The sequence below is a fragment of the Chlorocebus sabaeus genome, chromosome 6 (assembly GCF_047675955.1).
Source record: "Chlorocebus sabaeus isolate Y175 chromosome 6, mChlSab1.0.hap1, whole genome shotgun sequence".
Classification (NCBI taxonomy): Eukaryota; Metazoa; Chordata; class Mammalia; order Primates; family Cercopithecidae; genus Chlorocebus; species Chlorocebus sabaeus.
Window position 1 is genome coordinate 10463306 of NC_132909.1, and position 23943 is coordinate 10487248.

The 23943-nt window shown below is 51.9% G+C and overlaps 1 protein-coding gene across 2 annotated transcripts in view; it reads left to right on the forward strand.

Moving 5' to 3' along the window:
* The first annotated feature begins 325 nt into the window (after positions 1-325).
* Positions 326-23943, forward strand: part of SLC8A2 (solute carrier family 8 member A2) — a 43001-nt gene continuing 19383 nt past the window's right edge. The window contains exons 1-3 of one of the 2 annotated variants that reach the window (XM_007997361.3): positions 326-519; positions 5895-6585; positions 14779-15443. In XM_007997361.3, coding sequence (XP_007995552.3) covers positions 5911-6585; positions 14779-15443 — 1340 coding nt within the window. In that variant the 5' untranslated portion in view covers positions 326-519; positions 5895-5910. The remainder of the gene's footprint in view (positions 520-5894; positions 6586-14778; positions 15444-23943) is intronic. The other variant, XM_007997360.3, reaches the window with a different exon arrangement.

The window sequence follows — 23943 nt, forward strand, 5'->3', positions numbered from 1 at the left end:
CCCTCCCCCTAGTTCTGTGAATCTGTAACTATTTGTAGCTGTTGGCCCTTGTATGGCTGGGAGACTGTGTGCGTGTGTCTGTGTGCGTGTGTGTGTGTGTTGGGGGGCGGGGGCTGCTTCTGAAACGCACAGGAGCGCCCTCCGCTGCTGTCCCCTGCCTCTGGTGCTGAACCCGGAGCCTGGGGAGGAGGCTCGGGCTCCCTGCTCCTCCCGCCCTGTTCCCCCAGGCCCCTCCCCGGGCCTCCCCCGCCTCCCGCACCGCCTCCCCTCTGCCCGCCTCCGCCTCCTCCCCCTCTCTCCGGCTCCTCCCCCTCTCTCGCTCCCTCGCCGACTCCCCCTCCCCCGTGTCCCTCCCCTCTCCTCCTCTCCTCCCTCTATCCCCTCTCCCTCCCCTCCTCCCCGGCTCTCCCTCTCAGTCTCCAGCTTTTCTCTCTCTCAATCTCTCTCTCTCTTTCGGGCGGAGTCGCCCACCACTGCCAGCCCAGCGCTGGGGGGACCTGCTGCAGGCTGTAGCCGCAGGTAAGAGACCCCATTGGTGGGTAGGTGGGGGCGTGGGAAAAGGACGGGGTTACCCCAGGCGCGGAATGGGGGCGGTTCGGGAAGCCTGGAGCTGGCTTCCCTGGGCTGGTTTATGGAGGTGGGGGGCTGCCTGGCCCAGCACGGGTACCTTCTGTGGGGTGGGAGTGCCACCAGCCGCCCCAACACCTTCAGCCCCTCCTGGTTCTCAGGCGGCTGGGGAGGGGGGCCGCCTGGGTACTGAGGGGGGAGGACACCCCGCCCCCACCCCGTCTGGGGCACCCCCCCCGCGCTCTCTACCTCCGCCCCCGCCTTCCTGTGTCTGGGTCTCATCTTTCTGTCTCTCCACATCTCTCAGGGGTCTCTGTCTAGCAGAGTCTGGCCGCCTCTGGGAGTCCCTGTCTCTCAGTCTCTCACTCCTGTCTCACTCTCTATGTGTCTCTGTGCCGGGGGGGCTCTGTCTCTACTGTCTCTAAGTCCTGGGTTTCTCTCTCCTTTCCTCTTGCGCCATCTCTGTTTCTCTGTGTCTCTGTGTCTCTGCCTCTCTCCCCTGTCTCAGCTTTCCTGTGTCTCTCTCTGTCTCTGCTTTCTCCGTGTCTCTGTCTCTTCCCATGTCCGCGTCTCTCTCTCCCTCTCTCTCTTTCTCTCTCTCCCCCTCATCTCCATCTCTGTCTCTGGGTATCTCAGTCTCTGTTTCTGTCTCTCTTTCCTCTTCTCTGGCTCTCCCTGGGAGCCAGTGCGCCCTCCTCCTACACACCACTGTCTCCGCCCCTGGCAGGGGAGACCTGGAGGAAGAAGACCTCCCCCACCCGCAGAGTGGGCTCCCCCAGGCCTGGAGTCCTCTAAACTACTCTCCCCACTTGAGCAGAGCTCCCTTGCTCTCTCCGGTCCTCCCAGCCAGCACCCACCCCAACTCTCCCCTGAGAACCCAGACCGCCTCCCCTTGCCTTGTTTCTGACATTCTGAAGCTGGTCCTTCTTGCAGTTTAACCGGTAGCCTTTGTAGTAGAGATGAGACCAGACCTCCCTTCAATCTAACCTCCCCATTCTTCCTCGTATAACTGGACTAGTCCTTCCTACCGTCTAACTTCCATACCTCTTGCTGTTTGTTCAGCTCTTGATTCATTCATTCTTGTTGATAATTACTGAGCGCCTTTCCTGCTCCGGGCAAGCACTGGGTACTGGGTTAGACCAGGCCAGTCCTTCCTGCAGTCTCACTTCCATCCCTTTCCTGGTGTGCCAACCTCACACCTGTCTCAGTGGGGGTGGGTCTCAACAGCTTCTCCGCCACCTCTTGGGGGGTGTTGAGAGGGCCCTGGCCAACACACTGTCTGCCTTCCTTGAGTGAAGGGGGCCCTGGAGAAGGTGGGTGAGAGAGTGAGTGATGGAGAAAAGGTATGAGGCTGTGCCTGTAGCCCTGGTCTGTGTGTGTGTGTGTGTGTGTGTGTGTGTGTGTGTGTGTGTGTGTCTCCCTGGCTGCAGGTGAGGTCCCAGCCCTGTCTGACAGTGCCTGTGGGGGGCTTCAGATGACTTTAAAGAGCACTAGGTTAACAGCCCTGTTCCTCCTTTGGACCTCAGTTTACCTATTATCAGTGTATCACAACCCCAAGCACCCAAACCCTGTGATGTGATCCCTACACTGGACCATTTCGAGGTGGTTGGGAGCGCCTGGGCTCACGCTGGGGCAGTAAATGTGCATGTTGAGAAGTCTGAGGGCCAGCCCCCCAATACAGGCACAGTCAGGAAAGCACCCCTCGTAGCACTGCCCCACTGTGGGGTGGCAGCGTGAGGGATATGAGGGAGGGGTCTTACCTGGCACGCCAGACTGCACCCACCCCCAGGCACGCAGTCCCGTTCTTCTGACCAAGGACCCAAGAGGCGCGTGAGGTGGAACAGGGGTGTTCACTGCTGACCCGTTGGCCACGGGCCCACAAAGGGAGGGAGAGATGGCCCTGGGAGATGGTGCCTGCCATCTGCCCTCCCCATTCCCACCCTGGGCTCCACCTGATCCTTTTGCCCCTGGATTCTAAAAGCAGATTGGGTTTCAGGGCTGCTGGTGGATGGCGAGGCAGAGGCAGGAGCCGGGAGCAGAGGGAGCCCGTGGTCCCCAGTGACAGGGCTCAGACCTCTTGGTCATTCATTTCACAAATATTTATCTAGTGCTTTGTCTCCCTGACTGCTCCTCCCGCAAGGCCCCAGCGAGAAACCAGGTTTTGCAGGAAAAAGGGATTGCCCTAGGCTGTACTTGACCCAGACCCTGGGCTAGGAGGGTGGACATGAGAGCCCTCATCACCTGGCCCTGGTCTCCCTTGAGAACTGCAGCAGCAGGGGCAGGTGGTTAAAGCTGAGGGAGGAATTCCCAGGCCGAGGCTCCCTCCCGGAGAGAGTGGGGTTTGGTTCGATGCTTTAGAAGAATTCCTGACTCCTGTTTCTCCTGAAAGCCGGGGAGGCGGAGGGAGAAGGGAGCACGAGTCTTTGCTTTGGATCCTGGTGGGTTTGTAATTATGCCTAAGTTGTTGCTAATTAGGGGGCTGCTAATTAGACGTATCATTAGGGGCCTTGCTGAGGGGGCTAATTGTGCAGTGCCCTTTAAGAATCACCCCTGTCCCCCGCCCCTGCCTGCGCACACACACACACACACACACACACACGCACGCACACAGGCGTGCTCCTCGCTTGCTCTCTCCTTCTTGGGAAGTTCTGCCAACACGCTGCCTCCCTCCCCCAGAGGAGCCAGCTCCCAGCCCATGGGTACGTGGGTGTGAGTTGGGGACAGGCTGTGGGTTAGATGCTCAGAAGAACTTTTCAGGCAAATGGAAGCCCCTGGAAGAAATGAGGCTGGTGGCAGAGGGGTCTGGGAGCATGGAGGCTCCCAGGACACCTCTCTTCCTCTCTCCCTCCCTTTTTGATAAGCCACTGGGTTACCATGGCAACGCGAGGGTGGGGCGGACGAGCTCAGAGTCAGGGCCACTCTTGGAGAGACGACCTGGGAGCCAGAGTTGGTGCTGGATGATCTGGGCAAGTTCCGTAACCTCTCTGCACCTTGGTCCTCTCACCTGTGGAATGGAGGGGCACTCCCCAAAGGGGGAGGATGTCATTTTGGATGGGGTGTTCGGGGAAGGTGACATCAGAGTGGAAACCCGAAAGGGAGGAGGGAGCAAGGCTAGTGGATATGTGGGGAAGAGTGGGCCAGGCACGGTGGCGTGCGCCTGTGATCTCAGCACTTTGGGAGGCCAAGGCAGATGGAGCGCCTGAACCCAGGAGTTCAAGAACAGCCTGGGCAACAAAGAGACTCCCGGCTCTACAAAAGATTAGCTGGGTGTGGTGGTGCACGCCTGTACTTCCCGCTACTTGGGAGGCTGAGGAGGGAGGATCGCTGAGCCCTGGAGGTCGAGGCTGCAGTGAGCTGTTATGGCGCCGCTGCACTCCAGCCTGGGCGACAGAGCGAGACCCTGTCTCAAAACTAAATACACAAATAGAGAAGTGTGTTCAAGGAAGGGGGAACAGCAGGTGCCAGGGCTCCAAGGCAGAAGCTTGTCTGCTGAGGCTGAGGAGCAGAGGGGAGGCGAGGGTGGCTGAGGCAGACTGGGTGAGGGGGAGAGGGCGGAAAAAGAGGCCAGAGAGGGGTTCGGGGTCAGATTGCGCCGGACCTCACAGGCCCTGGAGAGGACATTGGTGCTGTGAGTGAGATGGGAGCCATGGGGGGTTCTGAACAGCAGAGGGATGATGCGAGCCGATTTGTGGGCTTTTTTGTTGTTGGTTTTGTTTTGTTGTTTTTTTTTTTGAGACAGAGTCTGCTTTTGTCGCCCAGACTGGAGTGCCATGGCATGATCTCGGCTCACTGCAACCTCCGCCTCCCTGGCTCAAGCAATTCTCATGCCTCAGCCTCCTGAGTAGCTGAGATTACAGGCACACGCCACCACACCTGGCTAAATTTTTTATTTTTATTTTTTTTTATTTTTTGTATTTTTGGTAGAGACAGGGTTTCACCACGTTGGCCAGGCTGGTCTCAAACTCCTGACCTCAAGTGATCCACCTGCCTCAGCCTTAAAGTGGTAGGATTACAGGTGTGAGCCACCGTGTCCAGCGATTTGTGTTTTAAAAGGAAACCCAGATAAGACACGATAATAGCCACTCAAACTCAGCACCAGAGGCAGGGAGAGAAATAAGGAAACAGTAGATCCCCCACACCCACAAATGGGACAGAAGGCCCGGCCCAGGGCCTTGGATGTCACAGCCCCTAAGGAACGGCACCACTTACAGAGCCTGGGGAAAAGCCCAGGTCAGACAGAGGGAAGCTGGAGAGACTGATGCCTGCTACCACCTTGGGGAGGGACATGAATGAGACCCTCCAGCAACCCCTCGCCAGCTCTACTTGAAACAGACAGACATGGTCCAACACCCACCACAGCCCAAATCCTGCACAAGAGCTTTCACAGGGCCGAGTTGGAGACTGAATCTCCTAACAAACTCAGAGCCTCCTGCTCCCTGCCTCTCAGTGAATTTTGCAGTTTGTGTGCTTTTGTGCCTGGCTTCATTCAGCCGTTGTGACATCTGTGAGATTCATCCATGTGCTGGGTGCAGCAGCAAATAATTCACTCCCTTTTCAGTGCTCTATAATATTCCACTGTGCAAATCCTCCAAACGTCTGGCTCCATTTTACTGCTGATAGGCCTCTGGGTTGTTTCAAGATTGATGCTATTATAAATAAAGCTGCTATGAACATTCTTATTTTATTTTATTTTATTTTATTTTATTTGAGATGAAGTCTCACTCTGTCACCCAGGTTAGACTACAGTAGCGCCATCTCAGCTCACTGCAACCTCCGCCTCCCAGGTTCAAGCGATTCTCTTGCCTCAGCCTCCCGAGTAGTTGGGGTTACAGGCTCCCGCCACCCTGCCCAGCTAGTTTTTGTATTTTTAGTAGAGACGAGGTTTCACCATGTTGGCCAGGCTGGTCTCGAACTCCGGACCTCAGGTGATCCACCCACCTCAGCCTCCCAAAGTGCAGGGATTACAGGTGTGAGCCACTGCGCTTGGCTCCTTAGTGGACATAAGGACCTATTTCTCAGGCACATACCGAGGAGCAAAACTGCTGAATTGCACGATGAGTGGTGTGTTCGGCTGTAGTTTCCCGAAGTGCATAGACCAATCTGCATTCCCACCAGCAGCGCACAGGGGTTCCTCTGTCCTTATCTTTCAGTCTTTCTCTCTCTGTGGGTCTCTGGCACTCTCTGTGTCTGCATCACCCTGGGTCCCCATCCTCCCTGCATTGGTCCTCAGCTTCTCCCCTAACCCTCCTTCCCCAGTGAGCTTTGACCTTTATGTTAGAGAAAGGGGTTTGCTTCCCTCACCCAGACCTCCTCCTCCTTCCCCACAGGACCCCACCACCCCCCATGGCTCCCCTGGCCTTGGTGGGGGTCGCACTCCTCCTGGCGGCTCCCCCATGCTCCGGGGCAGCCACCCCAACCCCCTCCCTGCCGCCTCCCCCGGCCAATGACAGTGACACCAGCACAGGGGGCTGCCAGGGGTCCTACCGCTGCCAGCCGGGGGTGCTGCTGCCCGTGTGGGAACCCGACGACCCATCGCTGGGTGACAAGGCGGCACGGGCAGTGGTCTACTTTGTGGCCATGGTCTACATGTTTCTGGGAGTGTCCATCATCGCCGACCGCTTCATGGCGGCCATCGAGGTCATCACATCAAAAGAAAAGGAGATCACCATCACCAAGGCCAACGGCGAGACCAGCGTGGGCACCGTTCGCATTTGGAATGAGACAGTGTCCAACCTCACGCTCATGGCCCTGGGCTCCTCTGCCCCCGAGATCCTGCTGTCAGTCATCGAGGTCTGCGGTCACAACTTCCAGGCGGGTGAGCTGGGCCCAGGCACCATCGTGGGCAGCGCTGCCTTCAACATGTTTGTGGTCATCGCCGTGTGCATCTATGTCATCCCAGCTGGCGAGAGCCGCAAGATCAAGCACCTGAGAGTCTTCTTCGTCACTGCCTCTTGGAGCATCTTTGCCTATGTTTGGCTTTATCTCATCCTTGCCGTTTTTTCCCCGGGTGTGGTCCAGGTGAGCAAAGACCCATGGATGCTTTCTTGGTGCATGTGTGTCTGGAAAATGCAGAGAGGTGGCTCTTGGCTTGGAATGTTGATTGGTGTATTTGCAGAAATGCACGCTCACATCTGAGAGGGCTGCTAAGTACAGTTGTGCAGGTCACAGACTGCACAAGGGGATTAAGCCAAACAGGGCAAGTCCTGCTGGGGGGAGCTGGAGTCCTGCTGATGCTACCCAGCCATATCTCTGGAGGGTGTAGCAAACATTGATTTGCCCGGAGGGATGCACTGTTTTGCACTTAATAACAGTATGCTCATTTGGAAGGGGCACCTTTTAGCTCCAAAAGGGTGTTGTATGTACTAACAGAGCCCCTGTGATCTGTGTAATGCATGCTAGGTATGTTCACATGTTTTCCTACACTCCCTACCTTTTGCATAATTGAGTCCCGCTTTTGCAATAAGACATCCTCCATTCACATAATTCATACTACCCTCGCATGTAATCCAGCCTTGTGTTTTCCGACGTTGCTAATTGACTTGAGTAACTTAGTGCAATTTGCATAATTTATCCACAGGCTTGCATAGATACATACCTACATCTGCATAATTTAGCCATTTGCCAGATATGTAATCACGGTTTGCATGATTCATTCATTATTCATCATCAGTTTCTGATGTTGGGATAATTTATGCCACTTCAGTGTAATGTATACTCTCATCCAACGCAACATCGATATAAGCCCAGTGACTGCTTTGCATAATTTATTCCAATAGTGAGACAAAATTTAGACCCACAGCTGCATAATTTATACCTATATTCTCATAATCATTAGCCTTTCGCTCAGCCCGTGTCTTTTTTTTTTTTTTTTTTTTTTTTTTGAGGCGGAGTTTCGCTCTGTCGCCCAGGCTGGAGTGCAGTGGCCGGATCTCAGCTCACTGCAAGCTCCGCCTCCCGGGTTCACGCCATTCTCCTGCCTCAGCCTCCCGAGTAGCTGGGACTACAGGCGCCCGCCACCTCGCCTGGCTAGATTTTTGTATTTTTTAGTAGAGACGGGGTTTCACCGTGTTAGCCAGGATGGTCTTGATCTCCTGACCTCGTGATCCGCCCGTCTCGGCCTCCCAAAGTGCTGGGATTACAGGCTTGAGCCACCGCGCCCGGCCTCAGCCCGTGTCTTAACCTGTATACTGTGTAGTCTTCCTTGACAACGTTTGCCTAATGTATTTCCCACAACCCCATGACTGCCTCCTACATTTGCATAATTTATTTATGGGCCTGGCCTAATTCAGTCACACACATGCATAATTTATTTGCAGGTGTCCAGGATTCATTCACACATGTGTGTAATCTATTTTTGCCTATCTGTCAGGTTTCTGCCAGTTACAGTTTCTTCCCAGGAAGGATCTGAGGCAACAGACAGAAAAATGCCTTGTGGGTTTTCTATGAAGGAGGATATATAACAGAGAGATCAGAAGCCACAGTGAGGAAAGGGGAGGACAGTGACACCAGAAGACAGGGCTCCTGAAAGAGGGAGAGAGAAAGAGGAGAGAATTTCCCATCTGCCATGGTGAAAAGCATGCAGTGATATATCATATAGTTTAAGGCGCTGTTAAAATGAAGTCAGCGTCCTGACTTAGGCTTTCAAAAAGGCTTTTGAAGCCAGGTGTGGTAGCTCATGCCTGTAATCCTAGCACTTTGGGAGGTCGAGGCAGGACCTGAGATCAGGAGTTTGAGACCAACCTGGCCAACATGGTGAAACCCCATCACTACTAAAAATACAAAAATTAGCCCGGCATGGTGGTGCCCGCCTGTAATCCCAGCTACTCGGGAGGCTGAGGCAGGAGAATCTCTTAAACCTGGGAGGCGGAAGTTGCAGTGAGCCAAGAGGGCCCCACTGTACTCCAGCCCGGGTGACAGAGTGAGACTCTCTCAAAAAAGAAAGAAAAGAAAGGAAGAAAGGAGAATGTAACAGATATTTTGTTATATCCCCTTTATTTCAGCTGATATGAAATTCTTAGGTAATAACAGAGAGATCTTGTAGCCTCAGAGTTTGATCCATGCACCTGAAGCCAGAGATCTGGGTTCAAATCCCACCTCTGCCTTTCCCTCACTGTGTGACCTAGGGCAGGTTCCTTAGCTTCTCCATGCCTCAGTTTCTCCACGTGTAAAACGGGGATCATGAGAGTGCTGACTTCACAGGGCTGCCATGAGGATTAACTGAATTGCTCCGTGTGGAAAGACTTAAAATAGTCTGCCTGGAACAGAGTAAATGTTAGCTATTCATTAACAAACTCCCCTATGCATTTGGCTTCCAAAAAGTCAATATAATGTCCAAACTGTGTTACAAAGAAAAGATTTCTATTTTTTTTTTTTTTTTTTTTTGAGACGGAGTCTTTCTCTGTCACCCAGGCTGGAGTGCAGTGGCGTGATCTTGGCTCACTGCAATCTCCACCTCCCAGGTTCAAGCGATTCTCCTGCCTCAGCCTCCCGAGTAGCTGAGATTACAGGTGTGCGCCGCCACGCCCAGCTAAATTTTGTATTTTTAGTAGAGACAGGATTTTGCCATGTTGGCCAGGATGGTCTTGAACTCCCGACCTCAAGTGATTACAGGCGTGAGCCACTGTGCCCGGCCTAAAGAAAAGGTTTCTAACAGAACAGTGCATTTCCACCTGGAAATGCTTCATCACAACTACCCTCATGACAAGGGAGCCAAGTGCAGGCATCGATTTATAGCTGGGCTTCAGAGAAAGAAAAAGATCAGAAACCATTGCATGCAAGAAGTCTAGGAAGAGGAACAGGTAGCCACGCGACTTAAAACAAGTGTATTTGGAGTATGTGAAACCATACATAAGGCCAGGCACAGTGGCTCACACCTGTAATCCCAGCACTTTGGGAGGCTGAGGTGGATGGATCACCTGAGGTCATGAGTTCGAAACCAGCCTGACCAACATGGTGAAACCCCATCTCTACTAAAAATACAAAAAATAGCTGGACATGGTGGCGGGTGCCTGTAATTTCAGCTGCTCGGGAGGCTGAGGCAGGAGAAATGCTTGAACCTGGGAGGTGGAGGTTGCAGTGAGCTGAGATTGGGCCACTGCACTCCAGCCTAGGCAACAGAGATAGACTTCATCTCGGGGTGGGGGGGTAAAAAAGACATTTAAAAAAGATATAAACGATATACATAAGCCGGGCGCAGTGGCTCACGCCTGTAATCCCAGCACTTTGGGAGGCCGAGGTGGGTGGATTACCTGAGGTCGGGAGTTCAAGACCAACCTGACCAACATGGAGAAACCCTGTCTCTACTAAAAATACAAAATTAGCCAGGTGTGGTGGTGCATGCCTGTAATCCCAGGTACTCGGGAGGCTGAGGCAGGAGAATCACTTGAACCCGGGAGGCGAAGGTTGCGGTGAGCTGAGATTGCGCCATTGCACTCCAGCCTGGGCAACAAGAGCAAAACTCCGTCTCAAAAAAGAAAGAAAAAAAAAAAGAAATACATAAAACAGAGTTATAAATTCTAACTATCATAAACAGTGTTTTCACACATAAGAACGTTAGTGGCAGGTTCTGAAATAAGCCGGCGTATGGGACATTTCTGTATTGTGTGGGACTGTCCCATGAGTTGCTGGATGTCACCGGGCCAGGAAAGGCCAAGACCACGTCCCCCTCCCTAGTGATGATGGGAGCCCATAAACACCCCCAGATTTCCAATACTCTATCTCAGGGGTGCGCCTGCTCCACTGAGGCCTGAAAATGTCACAGTGCCCTCGCAGGCTGGACACATTCTTAGTGGGTGCTCTAGAAAAACATTGTGAATCGGCTAGAATCATCTTTTATTTACCTGCAGGGAGGAAGAAAAATCTTAGGGGTTTGGGATTGTCTTCTGATGAATAGAGACTCCCTTGCAATATACATAGTGGTAGGTTCAATTAATAGAAGGGAGAGAGTTCATTTCACAGCTTGCACTGAACATTCGGCTCCTTTTCCCAAATCTGCCTGTTGGCTTCATGCAGTTTTACTATTTGCAAGTCTTGCCTGTTCTCTGAGCCATCAGTAAACACAGTGATAGCAGGGTGTGGCAACCGGATCTTAGATATTTTTCCTACCAGGGTTGTTTTTAAGATGTTTCAGGGGCCTGCTCTTTTTTTTTTTTTTTTTTTGAGATGGAGTCTCACTCTGTCCCGCAGGCTGGAGTTCAGTGGTGCAATCTCCGCTCACTGCAACCACCACCTCCCAGATTCAAGCGATTCTCCTGCCTCAGCCTTCCTAATAGCTGGGATTACAGGCGCACACTGCCACACTTGGCTGATTTTTCTATTTTTAGTAGAGATGGGGTTTCACCTTGTTGGCCAGGCTGGTCTCGAACTCCTGAGCTCAAGTGATCCACCCGCCATGGCCTCCCAAAGTGCAGGTATTACAGGCGTGAACCACCGTGCCTGGTCTTCGGGGACCTTCTCATCGTAAATACTCTTTTTTTTTTTGAAATGGAGTCTCGCTCTGTCACCAGGCTGGAGTGCAAGGTGTGATCTCAGCTCACTACAACCTCCGCCTTCTGGGTTCAATCAGTTATCCTGCCTCAGCCTCCCGAGTAGCTGGGATTACAGGCGTGTGCCACCGTGCCTGGCCCGTAAATACTCTTTAATCTTTTCTTCTTCATCTTTGATGGGAAAGGTAACATTTGAATCTTTCCATGAATATCTTCAAGGCGAACCCTCGAGTCTTGGTGGATGCTTTCCATGTGCCAGGCCTGTGCCGGACTACCAGCAGACTGAGTCTTGGGCCTCTGTGAGCCCGAGATCATAGTACTAAATAATAATGATGGCGATGTTCTTTTTTTTCTTATTTTTTTTAAGACAGAGTCTTACTCTGTCACCCTGACTGGAGTGCAGGGACGTGATCTCGGCTCACTGCAACCTCCCCCTCCTGGGTTCAAGCAGTTCTCCCACCTCAGTCACCCAAGTAGCTGGGATTACAGATGCACACCACCACACCTGGCTAGTTGTGTATTTTTGGTAGATATGGGGTTTCACCATGTTGGCCAGGCTGTTCTCGAACTCCTGGCCTCAGGTGATCCACCCACTCTGGCCTCCTGAAGTGCTGGGATTACAGGCGTGAGCCACCGTTCTTGGCCAGGCAATGTTAATTTCACATCTTGAGTCTTTTTCATGTGTCAGAAACTGAGAATGCTGTGTGCTAGGAATGCATGTGCTCATTCAGTCTTGGAAATGTCCCCATTTTATAGACCAAGAGGCGAGATAGTCATCCCTGTGGCAAAGTCAGGCTCCAAACTCAGAGCTGCCCTGCCTGTGCATTGGAACTGGTTTTATGGGCAGAAGAGCCAGATGTGTGTCTCTATTAGAGACATGACGCCTGTCCATGAGGGCCAGGAAGATGCTAAGGAGGCACTGGCGGGGGTCATGGGTGGGGAATTGAGGGTGTTTGGGTGAACCGAGAGCAGGCCCTGGATGATGGACAAGGTTTGGAGAAGTAGAGGCACCCCCAGGTGATGGGGGAGAAATGGGGCAGGCAGAAAAAAGATGGAGGGAGAGAGAGGCCAGAAGAGACACAGGCTCTGTCCCTTGACAGCAGCTGGGACCACAGGGTGGGGATTGTCTTGGTAGTGGATGAGGATGTCTGGGTTCCTGGCACCTAGGCAGCCGGGCATGGTTCTCAGCATCTGAAAGGTGGATAGATGGATGAATGAGGAGACCAGGAGAGAAAGAGAACACATACACACATGTGTGCACGCATACACACACGCACACGCACACAGATGGACACACACATGCACACACACACACACAGATGGACACACACACATGCACTCACACACACATGCACACACACATTGCAGGCACACACAGACACACATGCACACACACATGCATGCACACGCACACATACACACGCGCACATGCACACAGAGATGGGGAGTGAGATAGGGAGGGAGAGAGAGAGAAAAGTAGCTCTGGAGAAACACAGATATTGAGAAAGAGAAAGAAACTCACAAGGGACGGAAATAGGTATCTACCAATAGATATAAAAGAAGGACATGGAGACAAGGAGACCCAGGCGACAAGAAAAGAGAGGGAGCCAGGAAGAGAGAGGAGGAGGAAAGGCTAAGAAAACCATTGAGACAGAGGCAAGGAGGGAAAGAGACAGCGGCACACACAGAGAGCGATGTAGAGAGGCAGAGACGAACAGGAACAGAGAGAGAGAGAACGAGATGGAGAGAGAGATATAAATGTGGGGGGATGGGGAGAGGCCAGAGACAAAAAGGGAGGACACAGTTAAAAAGAGATGGGAGGAAGGCGAGGGAGAGAGATGGGGAGAGGCAGAGGTGAACAGAAATAAGAAGGAAATAGAGAATAAGTGAGGAACAGAGAGACAAAGAGATGGAGAGGAATGGGAGCAAGGAGAGAGAGAGAAAAGGGGGGTGGGGAGAGATGGGGAAAGGCAGAGATGAGCAGAGACAGAGACAGGGAGGGACAGAGACAGAACGAGATGGAAAGGGGTGGGAGAAAGGAGACAGATGAGGAGAGAGAGATGGGGAGAGGGAAGAGAGGTGAACAGAGACAAGAGGGACATAGAAACTAAGATAAGGGGCCGGGCGCGGTGGCTCAAGCCTGTAATCCCAGCACTTTGGGAGGCCGAGACGGGCGGATCACGAGGTCAGGAGATCGAGACCATCCTGGCTAACACGGTGAAACCCCGTCTCTACTAAAAAGTACAAAAAAAAAAAAAAAAAAAAACCTAGCCGGGCGAGGTGGCGGGCGCCTGTAGTCCCAGCTACTCCGGAGGCTGAGGCAGGAGAATGGCGTAAACCCGGGAGGAGGAGCTTGCGGTGAGCAGAGATCCGGCCACTGCACTCCAGCCTGGGTGACAGAGCCAGACTCCGTCTCAAAAAAAAAAAAAGAAACTAAGATAAGGACAGGGGAAAGGAGAGACAGAGAAATGGGGATGGGGTGAGGGAAAAAAGTAGCTCTGGAGAAACACAGATATTGAGAGAGAAAGAGAAAGAAACTCACAAGGGAGAGAGATGGAGATCTACCAAAAGATATAAAAGGGCATGGAGACATGTCCAGACATGGGGAGAGGCAAGAGCCAAACAGAGACCAAAAGGGAGGGACAGAGATAGAAAGAGATGGAGAGAGGTGGGGGAAGGAGAGGGAGAGAGAGAAATGGTGGGGAGAGAGAGATGGGGAGAGAGAGATGAACAGAGACAAGAGGGAGGTTGAGAGAAACTAAGAGGGGTGAGAAAGGAGGAGGAGAGAGGTGGGGAGAGGCAGAGATGAACAGAGAGAGAACGAGATGGAGAGAGATGGGGGAAGGAGAGGGAAAGAGAAATGGGGGGAAATAGAGAACTCCGGGGAGAGAGATGGGGAGAGGCAGAGATGAACAAAGTCAGACAAAAAGGGAGGGCCAGAGATAGAAGGAGACAGAGCGAGATGGGGGAAGGAGCGGGAGGCAGAGAAATGGGGGGGGGGAGAGAGATGGGGAATGGCAGAGACGAACAGAGACAGAAGGAGGTGGGGAGAGACGGGGAGAGGGGAGGAGAGAGAGACAGGGAGAGGCAAAGATGAACAGAGATGGAGAGAGATGAGAGAAGAAGAGGGAGAGAGAGAAATGGGGGAAACAGAACTCGGGAGAGAGACATGAAGAGAGGCAGAGATGAACAGAGACAGAAAGAGGTGGGGAGAGACGGAGCGGGGGAGGAGAAAGAGAGATGGGGAGAGGCAGAGATGAACAAAAACAGAGACAAGGCTCACACCTATAGTCCCAGCACTTTGGGAGCTCGAGGCGGGAGGATCACGAGGTCAGGAGTTGAAGACCAGCCTGGCCAACATGGTGAAACCCCGTCTCTGCTAAAAAAAAAAAAAAAAAAAAAAAAATACAAAAATTAGCTAGGCATGGTGGCGCATGCCTGTAATCCCAGCTACTCGGGAGGCTGAGGCGGGAGAATTCCTTGAACCGGGACCCGGGAGGCCAAGGTTCAATGTTTAGTGCGCGAGGCCGCGCCACTGCACTCCAGCCTGGGCTACAGAACAAGACTCTGTCTCAAAAACAAAACAAAACGAAACAAAACAAAACAGCAGAGAAAGGGATAGGGAGAGACGGCGGGCTTGGGGGTTGTGGGGAGAGATGGGGAGCGGCAGAGGCGGGGTGGGAGGAGGTGGCCCGCCCGGCCTTGCCCTGACGCCCGCCGCCCGCAGGTGTGGGAGGCGCTGCTGACCCTGGTCTTCTTCCCGGTGTGCGTGGTATTCGCCTGGATGGCCGACAAGCGGCTCCTCTTCTACAAGTATGTGTACAAGCGCTACCGCACCGACCCGCGCAGCGGCATCATCATAGGCGCAGAGGGCGACCCCCCGAAGAGCATCGAGCTGGACGGCACGTTCGTGGGCGCCGAGGCCCCAGGCGAGCTGGGCGGCCTGGGCCCGGGCCCCGCCGAGGCGCGCGAGCTGGACGCCAGCCGCCGCGAGGTCATCCAGATCCTCAAGGACCTCAAGCAGAAGCACCCGGACAAGGACCTGGAGCAACTGGTGGGCATCGCCAACTACTACGCGCTGCTGCACCAGCAGAAGAGCCGCGCCTTCTACCGCATCCAGGCCACTCGGCTCATGACCGGCGCTGGGAACGTGCTGCGCAGACACGCAGCGGACGCCTCACGCAGGGCGTCGCCAGCCGAGGGCGCGGGCGAGGACGAGGACGACGGCGCCAGCCGCATCTTCTTCGAGCCCAGCCTCTACCACTGCCTGGAGAACTGCGGCTCCGTGCTGCTGTCCGTCACGTGCCAGGGCGGCGAGGGCAACAGCACCTTCTACGTGGACTACCGCACTGAGGACGGCTCGGCCAAGGCGGGCTCCGACTACGAGTACAGGTGGGTCCCCCGGGGTGGGGGGTGTGCAGGGGACTGGCGCAGGCCGTGGGTCCCACCGTCCAGCGGCCTCCAGGCTCATCGCCTGCCGACTGCCTCCTGCAGGATTCATTTGTTCATTCATTCATTCCTGAGAGCCTGCTTTGTGCCAGGCACTGTTCCAGACGTGGGGCACACACCACTGGACCAGGCAGAGAGCATGGCTATCCGAAGGCTACCCCTCCCACCTTCATTATCTACCTCTGGGTTTTTGTTTGTTTGTTTGAGATAGAGTCTCACTATGTTGCCCAGGCTGGAGTAAGTGGGACAATCTCCACTCAATGCAACCTCTGCCTCCCAGGTTCCAGCGATTCTTGTGCCTTGGCATCTTGAGTTGCTGGGATTATAGGCGTGTGCCACCACATTCGGCTTATTTCTGTACTTTTAGTAGAGATGGGGTTTCACCACGTTGGCCAGGCTGGTCTCCAACTCCTTGCCTCAAGTGATCCACCTACCTCAGCCTCCCAGAGTGCTGGGATTACAAGCGTGAGCCATTGTCTGGCCATGTTCTATGTTTTGTTGTCTGGTAAAACAGCTGTCTCCTCATGTGCATAAGAACATTAATGTTTACTGGGCACCTACCATGTGTCAGGTGCTGGCCACAGGCACTCAGTGCACATGATGAATGAGACAAACTCTCAGTCTTCACACCACTCCTCCTGCATTCTTTATCTTTCCGTGGTTTTGTGCTGACGCCACACTGTTTTAATTATTGTAGCTCCATTATGTGTATTGCTACCTGGTACAATAAGCCTTCTCCCACCATTACTAAAGTAAAAATGCTTACTGAGCACGCACTATATGCCAATAGGTATACCATAGGGAAGAAGACAGCTAAGGTCCTTGCCCTCAAATTGCAATGAGGATACAAACTACTAAACATATAAACACTTGAAGTGGCAATAAGTGTGATGGAGAAAAATAAAATAGGAGTGGAGGAGACAGACGCTGGCTAAAGGTCTTTGGTTCCACCATAAAGCAACTCACCTATCACCCTCTACCATATCTCACAGCCCCAGCCCTCTCCTTACCCCTCTCCTTGCAAATCTGTGATATTCTCTCATTTAACAGTTCCTCCTGAGCACCTACTGTGTGCCAGATGCCTTTATTTAGGGGATCAACCTAGAACAATAACCAAGATAGATAAGATCTCTGTTGTCACGTGGCCCACAAAATTCATCTATTTGTAGTTCTGTCCATGCCACACTATTTTAAGACTTACAGCTTTACAGTATGTTCTTTTCAATGATTTTCACCAGCTTACATCAGGCTTTGAACAGTATGTGTTGTTAATTCATGCACAAGTCTCCCCTTTCCCATAATGACATTTATCATGTGTCTACAATGTGCAAGGAACAGATAAACAGATCTGGCACTGGTGACTAGTGGTGAACAAAACTCATAAAGTCTCTGCCCAAATGGAGCTCACATTCTCCTGGGAAAGACAGGCAATTAGGAAGTAAACACGGATTACATAAAAATGCCAGGTAGTGGTAGGAGCTGTGAAGAAAAATAAATCAGGAGACAGGGAGGAAGAAGGCCAGTGGCTGAGCTCTTCCGGGGTTCTATCTGCTCAGTAGTCTGGCACATCCCCCTTTAATCTTCTCCCTGGGGTACAGCTGAGGCTGAACTGTTCCCAGATCTTTAGTTCTGCCATCAAGCAGCAGTCAATCCCTCATCCCTTTAACCCTCTCTTCCTGGGACTCAGTTCGCTCATCTTCTCTCTTCTCCTTTCTCTTCTCTCCTCTCCCCTCTCCCCTTTCTCTCCTCTATCTCCTCTACTCTCTCTCCTCTCTTCCCTTCTTCTTTTTCTCAGAGTTTCACCCTTGTTGCCCAGACTTGAGTAGAGTGGTGCGATCTCGGCTCACTGAAACCTCCACCTTCCGGGTTCAAATGATTCTTCTGCCTCAGCCTCCCAAGTAGTTGGGATTATAGGCACCCACCACCACACCCAGCTAATTTTTGGTACTTTTAGTAGAGATGGGGTTTCACCATGTTGGTCAGGCTGGTCTTGAACTCCTGACCTCAGGTGATCTACCCACCTCGGCCTCCCAAAGTGCTGGGACTACAGGCGTGAGCCACCGCACCTGGCAGTTCTCTGTTTCATAGGTCTTGAGTTCCACCACTGTGTGCCTGGCTGCCTTTTGTAGCCAGTCTTCCCTCTCCGCCCTCATCACTTCTCTTTCCAGTGCTTGGACATTTGCAGGTCTTTCCCTCCACCTCAGTCAGTCCAGGATCCTTTTGTCTGCCCATCTCCATCCACCTTTCCTACCCTGCCCACCCCAGCCTTCCTGGCTCACTGCAGCCTCCACCTCCTGGGCTAAAGTGATCCTCCCACCTCAGCCTCCAAAGTAGCTGGGACTACAGGTGCACGGTGTACTGTGCTGCAGCCTGAGTGAGAGAGTGAGACACTGTCTCAAACAAAACAAAAAACAAAACAAAACAAAACAAAACAAAACAAAACAAAACAAAATGCAACCGTTCACAGATCTTTGTTCCATCACCCTGTAGCATGGGATCCCTTTGGCCACTCGGTCCATCCTCCCCCAGTGCACCACATCATCCAGATGCCCTCAGCTGAGGGAACTGCATTCACCATATTGGGGCCTGCTTTCAACTATCTTTTCCCCTTTCCACTCCTACCCACCCCTGGTCTGCATTGCCCCAATCTAGAGCCCTGGGGCTTTGCAGAAGGAAGTGAGTACAGGTGTCACCTGCTGGGATAACAGCCCACTTTTTCACTTACAAATGACCTCGGGATCAAGATGGTTTTTATTTTTCATTGTTTTTTGAGACAGGGTCTTGCTCTGTCACTCAGACTGGAGTGCAGTGACACGATCACAGCTTGTTGCAGCCTCAACCTCCTGGGCTCAAGTGATCCTCCCATCTCAGCCTCCCAGGTAGCTGGGACTACAGGTGTGCACCACAGCGCCCATCTGATTTTTATATTTTTTGTAAAGGTGGGTTTTTGCCTTATTGCCCAGGCTGGTGTGTTTTTGTTTTGTTTTGTCTGAGACAGAGTCTCATTCTGTCACTCAGGCTGGAGCACAGTGGCGCAATCATGGCTCACTGCAATCTCCGCCTCCCAGGCTCAAGCAATCCTCCCACCTCAGCCTCCAGTATAGCTGGGACTACAGGCACATGCCACCAAGCTTGGTTAATTATTTTGTTGTTGTTGCTGTTGCTGTTGTTGTTGTTTTGGTATGTTCTGTAGAGACAAGGTTTCACCATGTTGCCCAGGCTGGTCTTGAACTCCTGGGCTCAAGCAGTCCACCCGCCTTAGCCTCCCAAAATGCTGGGATTACAGGTGTGAGCTACTGCACCTGGCCAGGACCAAGATGTTTGAAGTGAAGGAGGAAATGCTGTTCAGTGGTAGAACCAAAGGGCTAGGAAGAGTCAACATCTTCCTACCCTTCCTACCCTATCCTGGTAGACATTCAAGGCCTGGCATTGCTTATTAAGGCACCTTAGGTCAAAGACTGGGAGGAAGGAGACTTGGGTTCCAGTCCAAGCTTAGCCCTGGACCCTGTTCCTTGGGCAAATTCCTGTCCAGTCTGAGCAGGCAGGTCTGCCATGTACAGTTGTAGAAGTTGTGCACTGCATAAAAGCACCATATCTGAGGAAGCTGTCTTCGTAGTAGACAGTGTAGATTTGCATTTCTATTATAACAGTTTCCTGACTTATGGAAATAAGTGTCTTGAAGAAGGAAAGCCTTTTTCTAAGTTTCCCACAGGTTCACACGGGCTAGGGTGGCCCTGTGAGCCTTAGTTTCTCCAAACTAAACGTGATCTCTGAGAACCCCAAAACAACACAGCTGTTCCAAGATTCTGAGATTTAATCCCCTATGATGCTGACACACTAAGGGTCTGAAGTTCTAAGATTCTAGAATTCTAACATTTTGATATTCTTTATTTTTTTGAGACTGAGTCTCATTCTGTCTCTTAGAACAATCTCGGCTCACTGCAACCTCTGCTTCCCAGGTTCAAGCGATTCTCGTGCCTCAGCGTCTTAAGTAACTGGGATTATAGGTGTGCACCACCTCACCTGGCTAATTTTTGTATTTTTAGTAGAGATTGGGTTTCACCATGTTGGCCAGGCTGGTCTTAAACTCCTGACCTCAGGTGATCCATCCACCACGACCTCCCATAGTACTAGGATTACAGGCGTGAGCCACCACGCCTGGCCAACATTTTGGTATTCTAATTCAAACCCCATCCAGTCTCTGACTTGATGGCTTTAAGATTTTTGTCTTCTCAGATTCTGTGTCCAGTGCTGGAACACAAGTTCTGTTAATCTAGTCTTCTAGGATTCTGATGCCTGGCTTCTAAAGTCCCCATGTTATTTTTCTCCCAAACCGCCTTTTTTTTTTTTTAAGACAGAGTCTTGTTCTGTTGCCTAGGCTGGAGTGCAATGGCTCAATCTCGGCTCACTGCAACCTCCACCTCCTGGGTTCAGGCAATTCTCCTGCCTCAGCCTCCTGAGTCACTGAGATTACAGGCGTGTACCACCATGCCCAGTTAAGCCAAACTCTTTTTTTCTTAGACACAGGGTCTTGCTATGCTGCCCTGGCTGGACTCAAAGTCCTGGGCTCAAGTGATCCTCCTACCTCAGCCTCCCAAGTAGCTGGGACTACAGCCACCACATCCTACATTTTATTTTGAAAAACTTCACACCTATAGCAGGGCTACAAGAACAGTTTAATGAACTGTCATATCACCTTCATCCACAGTCACCAGTTGTTCACATTTTATCCTGTTGGCTTTTAATCTCTCTCTTTAATATTTAATAATATTAATAATTGTGGGACAGGCACAGTGGTTCATGCCTGTAATCCCAGTACTTTGGGAGGCCGAGGCAGGTGGATCACCTAAGGTCAGGAGTTTGAGACCAGCCTGCCCAACATGGCAAAACCCTGTCTCTACTAAAAATGCAAAAATTAGCCATGCTTGATGGCGCACGCCTGTAATCCCAGCTACTTGGGAGGCTGAGGCAGGAGAATTGCTCAAACCCGGGAGTCGGAGGTTGCAGTGAGGCAAGATCACACCACTGCACTCCAGCCTGGGAGACAGACCAAGACTCTCTCTCAAAACAATAAAAAATAAAAACTAGCTGGGCATGGTAACATGTGCCTGTAGTCCCTGCTACTCAGGAGGCGGAAGTAGGGGAATCACTTGAGCCCAGGAGGCAGAGGTTGCAGTGAGCCAAGATTGTGCCACTGCACTCCAGCCTGGATGACAGAGCCAGACTCTGTCTCAAAATAATAAAAAAGAATAACAACAATAATAATTGTGACACTCTGTGACCACGAATTGCAAATACCATGGCCTTCATGCCTACATACTTGAGCGTGCATCTTTTGAGAATAACGGCATTCTCCTACCTAATCACAATACTACGTTCTCACTCAAAAAATCTAACGCTGAATTGATACCGTTAACTCAGTGTCAATTAAGTGATGCACAGCCCGTGTTTCCATTTTCCCAGTCATCCCTGTAATATCTTTGGTAGCTGTATTTTCACTCCTGCCCTCTCTTCCCATTGGATCCAGAACCACACGTTGCATTTCCCTGTCAAATCTCTTTAGTCTCCTTCAGTCTGGATCAGTTTCTCAGCCTTCTCATGACTTTTGCGACCTGATGCTTTTGAAGATGATAGTCCAGTTACTAGAATGATGGTCAATCTGGGTTTGTCTAATGCTTCCTGGTGATTAGAGTCCCGCATTTTGGCAGGAATCTCATGGAAGAGATGCTCTGTCCCCCTGGGTGCATTGTATCAGGAGGAACATGATGTCCACTCGTCCATTACTGTGATGCCCAGTTTAATTGTTTGGTAAAGATGGTGCTAAATCTTTGGATTAATTGTTTGGCAAAGATGATGCTACAGGATGTAGGCGGTGGATCATGCCTGCAATCACAACACTTTGGGAGCCCAAGGCCCATGGATTGCTTGAGCCCAGGAGTTCAAGACCAGCCTGGGCAACATGGCAAAACCCCCTGTCTACCAAAAGTATAAAAAGTAGCCAGGTGTGGTGGCACGAGCCTGTAGTCCCAGCTGCTCGAGAGGCTGAAGCGGGAGGACCGCTTGAGCCCAGGAGGTCCAGGCTGCAGTGAGCTGGGATTGTGCAACTGCACTCTAGCCTGGATGACAGAACAAGATCCTGTCTCAAACAAAAACAAAAGGGCTGGGCGCGGTGTCTCACGCCTGTAATCCCAGCACTTTGGGAGGCCAAGGCAGGCAGATCACAAGGTCAGGAGTTTGAGACCAGCCTGGCCAACATGGTGAAACCCCATCTCTACTAAAGATCAAAAAAATTAGCTGGGCGAGGTGGCACGCACCTGTAATCCCAGCTACTTGGAAGGCTGAGGCAGGAGAATCGCCTAAACCCAGGAAGCGGAGGTTGCAGTCAGCCGAGATCGTGCCACTGCACTTCAGCCTGGGCGACAGGGCGAGACGCCATCTAAAAAAAAAAAAAAAAAAAAAGGTGGTGCTACAATCTCCACATTTCCACATTCTACTGATCCCTTTATCCCTTACATGTAAATGTCTCATATCCCATGGCTTTAGGACTCTAAGATTCTAATATGAATATGTGGATATCACTAGCCATCATTGTTCTCGCTGTGCCTCTGGGTGCTTTCTCTGTATCAATTCAGTCCTTACGACAGTGCCAGGAGGTAAACACTATTATTAGCCCATTCCACAGATAAGGAAACTGAGGCTTAGAGGACTGCAGAATCCTGACTGCCCAAGATCACACAGCTGGCATGGCGGCCAAGCTGGGCTTGAAGCAGGTCAGCCCACCCTCCTGGGTGCTCCATCACCATGGAGAGCGAATCCCTAGCTAAGGGACTCCCTCGTCCCTCCACTGCAGGTCTTTTCGCCACGTTCTACGTCCCCTACCTCTTCCCAGAACCTTGGGGTCCCTCTCTTCCTCCCACAGAGCTGGAGAACTGGAGCCCGACCCCCTCCCCACACCCACCTTTTTGAGACGGAGTCTCGCTCTGTCGCCCAGGCTGGAGTACAGTGACGCGGTCTCAGCTCACTGCAACCTCCGCCTCCCCAGTTCAAACGATTCTCATGCCTCAGCTTCCAGAGTAGCTGGGACTACAGGCTTGCACCTCCACACCCGCTAATTTTTGTATTTTTAGTAGAAACAGGTTTTCACCATGTTGGCCAGGCTGGTCTCGAACTCCTGACCTCAAGTCATCCATTCACCTCAGCCTCCCAAAGTGTTGGTATTACAGGCATGAGCCACCGCGCCTGGCCCCGGAACTCCTTTAATATGAAAGTGATAGTGAATGCATATGGATCACATAGCAGGGTTCAGAGATGGTGCTGAGCCCCTTACATGCACAGTACAAGGGATCGGGGGAAAGGATAGATTTTCAAGATTCCTTAACATCCCAGAGTCATGCTGATGTCTGCAACCCTGCCAGGAAGAGCCCACCTACACCATGACCCCTCAGAATTTCACTCTGACTAATCTAACGTCACTGCCTTGTTCCCTCCCTAGCTCTCCCCATTACAGAGTATCTTATGGGTGCTTCAGAGATTTACACAACTGTTACTCTTTTAACACCAAGTCAGTTCACGTCCCTCCTCTGCTTGGAATGTCCCTCCTTTGCTTGAAGCTTCACAGGGCTCCTCCCTCACTCAGGGTAAATGCAGAAGTCTTCACTGTGGCCCACGCAGGCCCTAGGAGATCTGCCCCTGTTCCCACTGTGATGTCATCTCCCACCCTCTCGCCCTGGCTCCCTCTGCTGTCGTCATGCTGGTCTCCCTACAGTTCCTTGAACAGGTGGCCTGTGCCTAGGTCAGATCCTGTCCGGCTGTCCAGCTCCAGGTCAGGGCATTCGCATTGCCTGTTCTCTTTACCAAAAATACTTTTTGGCCAGGCGCAGTGGTTCACGTCTGTAATCCTACCACTTTGGGAGGCCAAAACAGGTGGATCTCTTGAGGTCAGGAGTTCGAGACCAGCCTGGCCAACATGATGAAACGCTGTCTATACAAAAAATACACAAAATTAGCCGGCATGGTGGCGGGCACCTGTAGTCCTAGCTACTCGGGAGGCTGAGGTGGGAGAATCCCTTGAACCCAGGAGGGGAGGTTGCAGTGAGCCGAGATGGAGACACTGCACTCCAGCCTGGATGACAGAGCAAGACTCTGTCTCAAAAAACAAAACAAAACAAAACAAAAAACTCTTTTCCAGGCATCCTCCCCATGGCTCACTCCCCTCCTTCAGGTCTCTGCTCAAATGTTACCTCCTCCAAAAAGCTTTCTGGACCATGCCAACAGCTCCCTCTCCTCACTCCCTACCCTCCTGACTGTTTCTCTTGATAGCACTCTGGCCACCTGAACATTCTATGTTTGTTTATTGTTCATTCTTCCGCACTAAAACAGAATCTGAAAACTTCTTACTGCTGCCATTCCCCCAACACTTAAAACAATGCCTGGCACACAACCG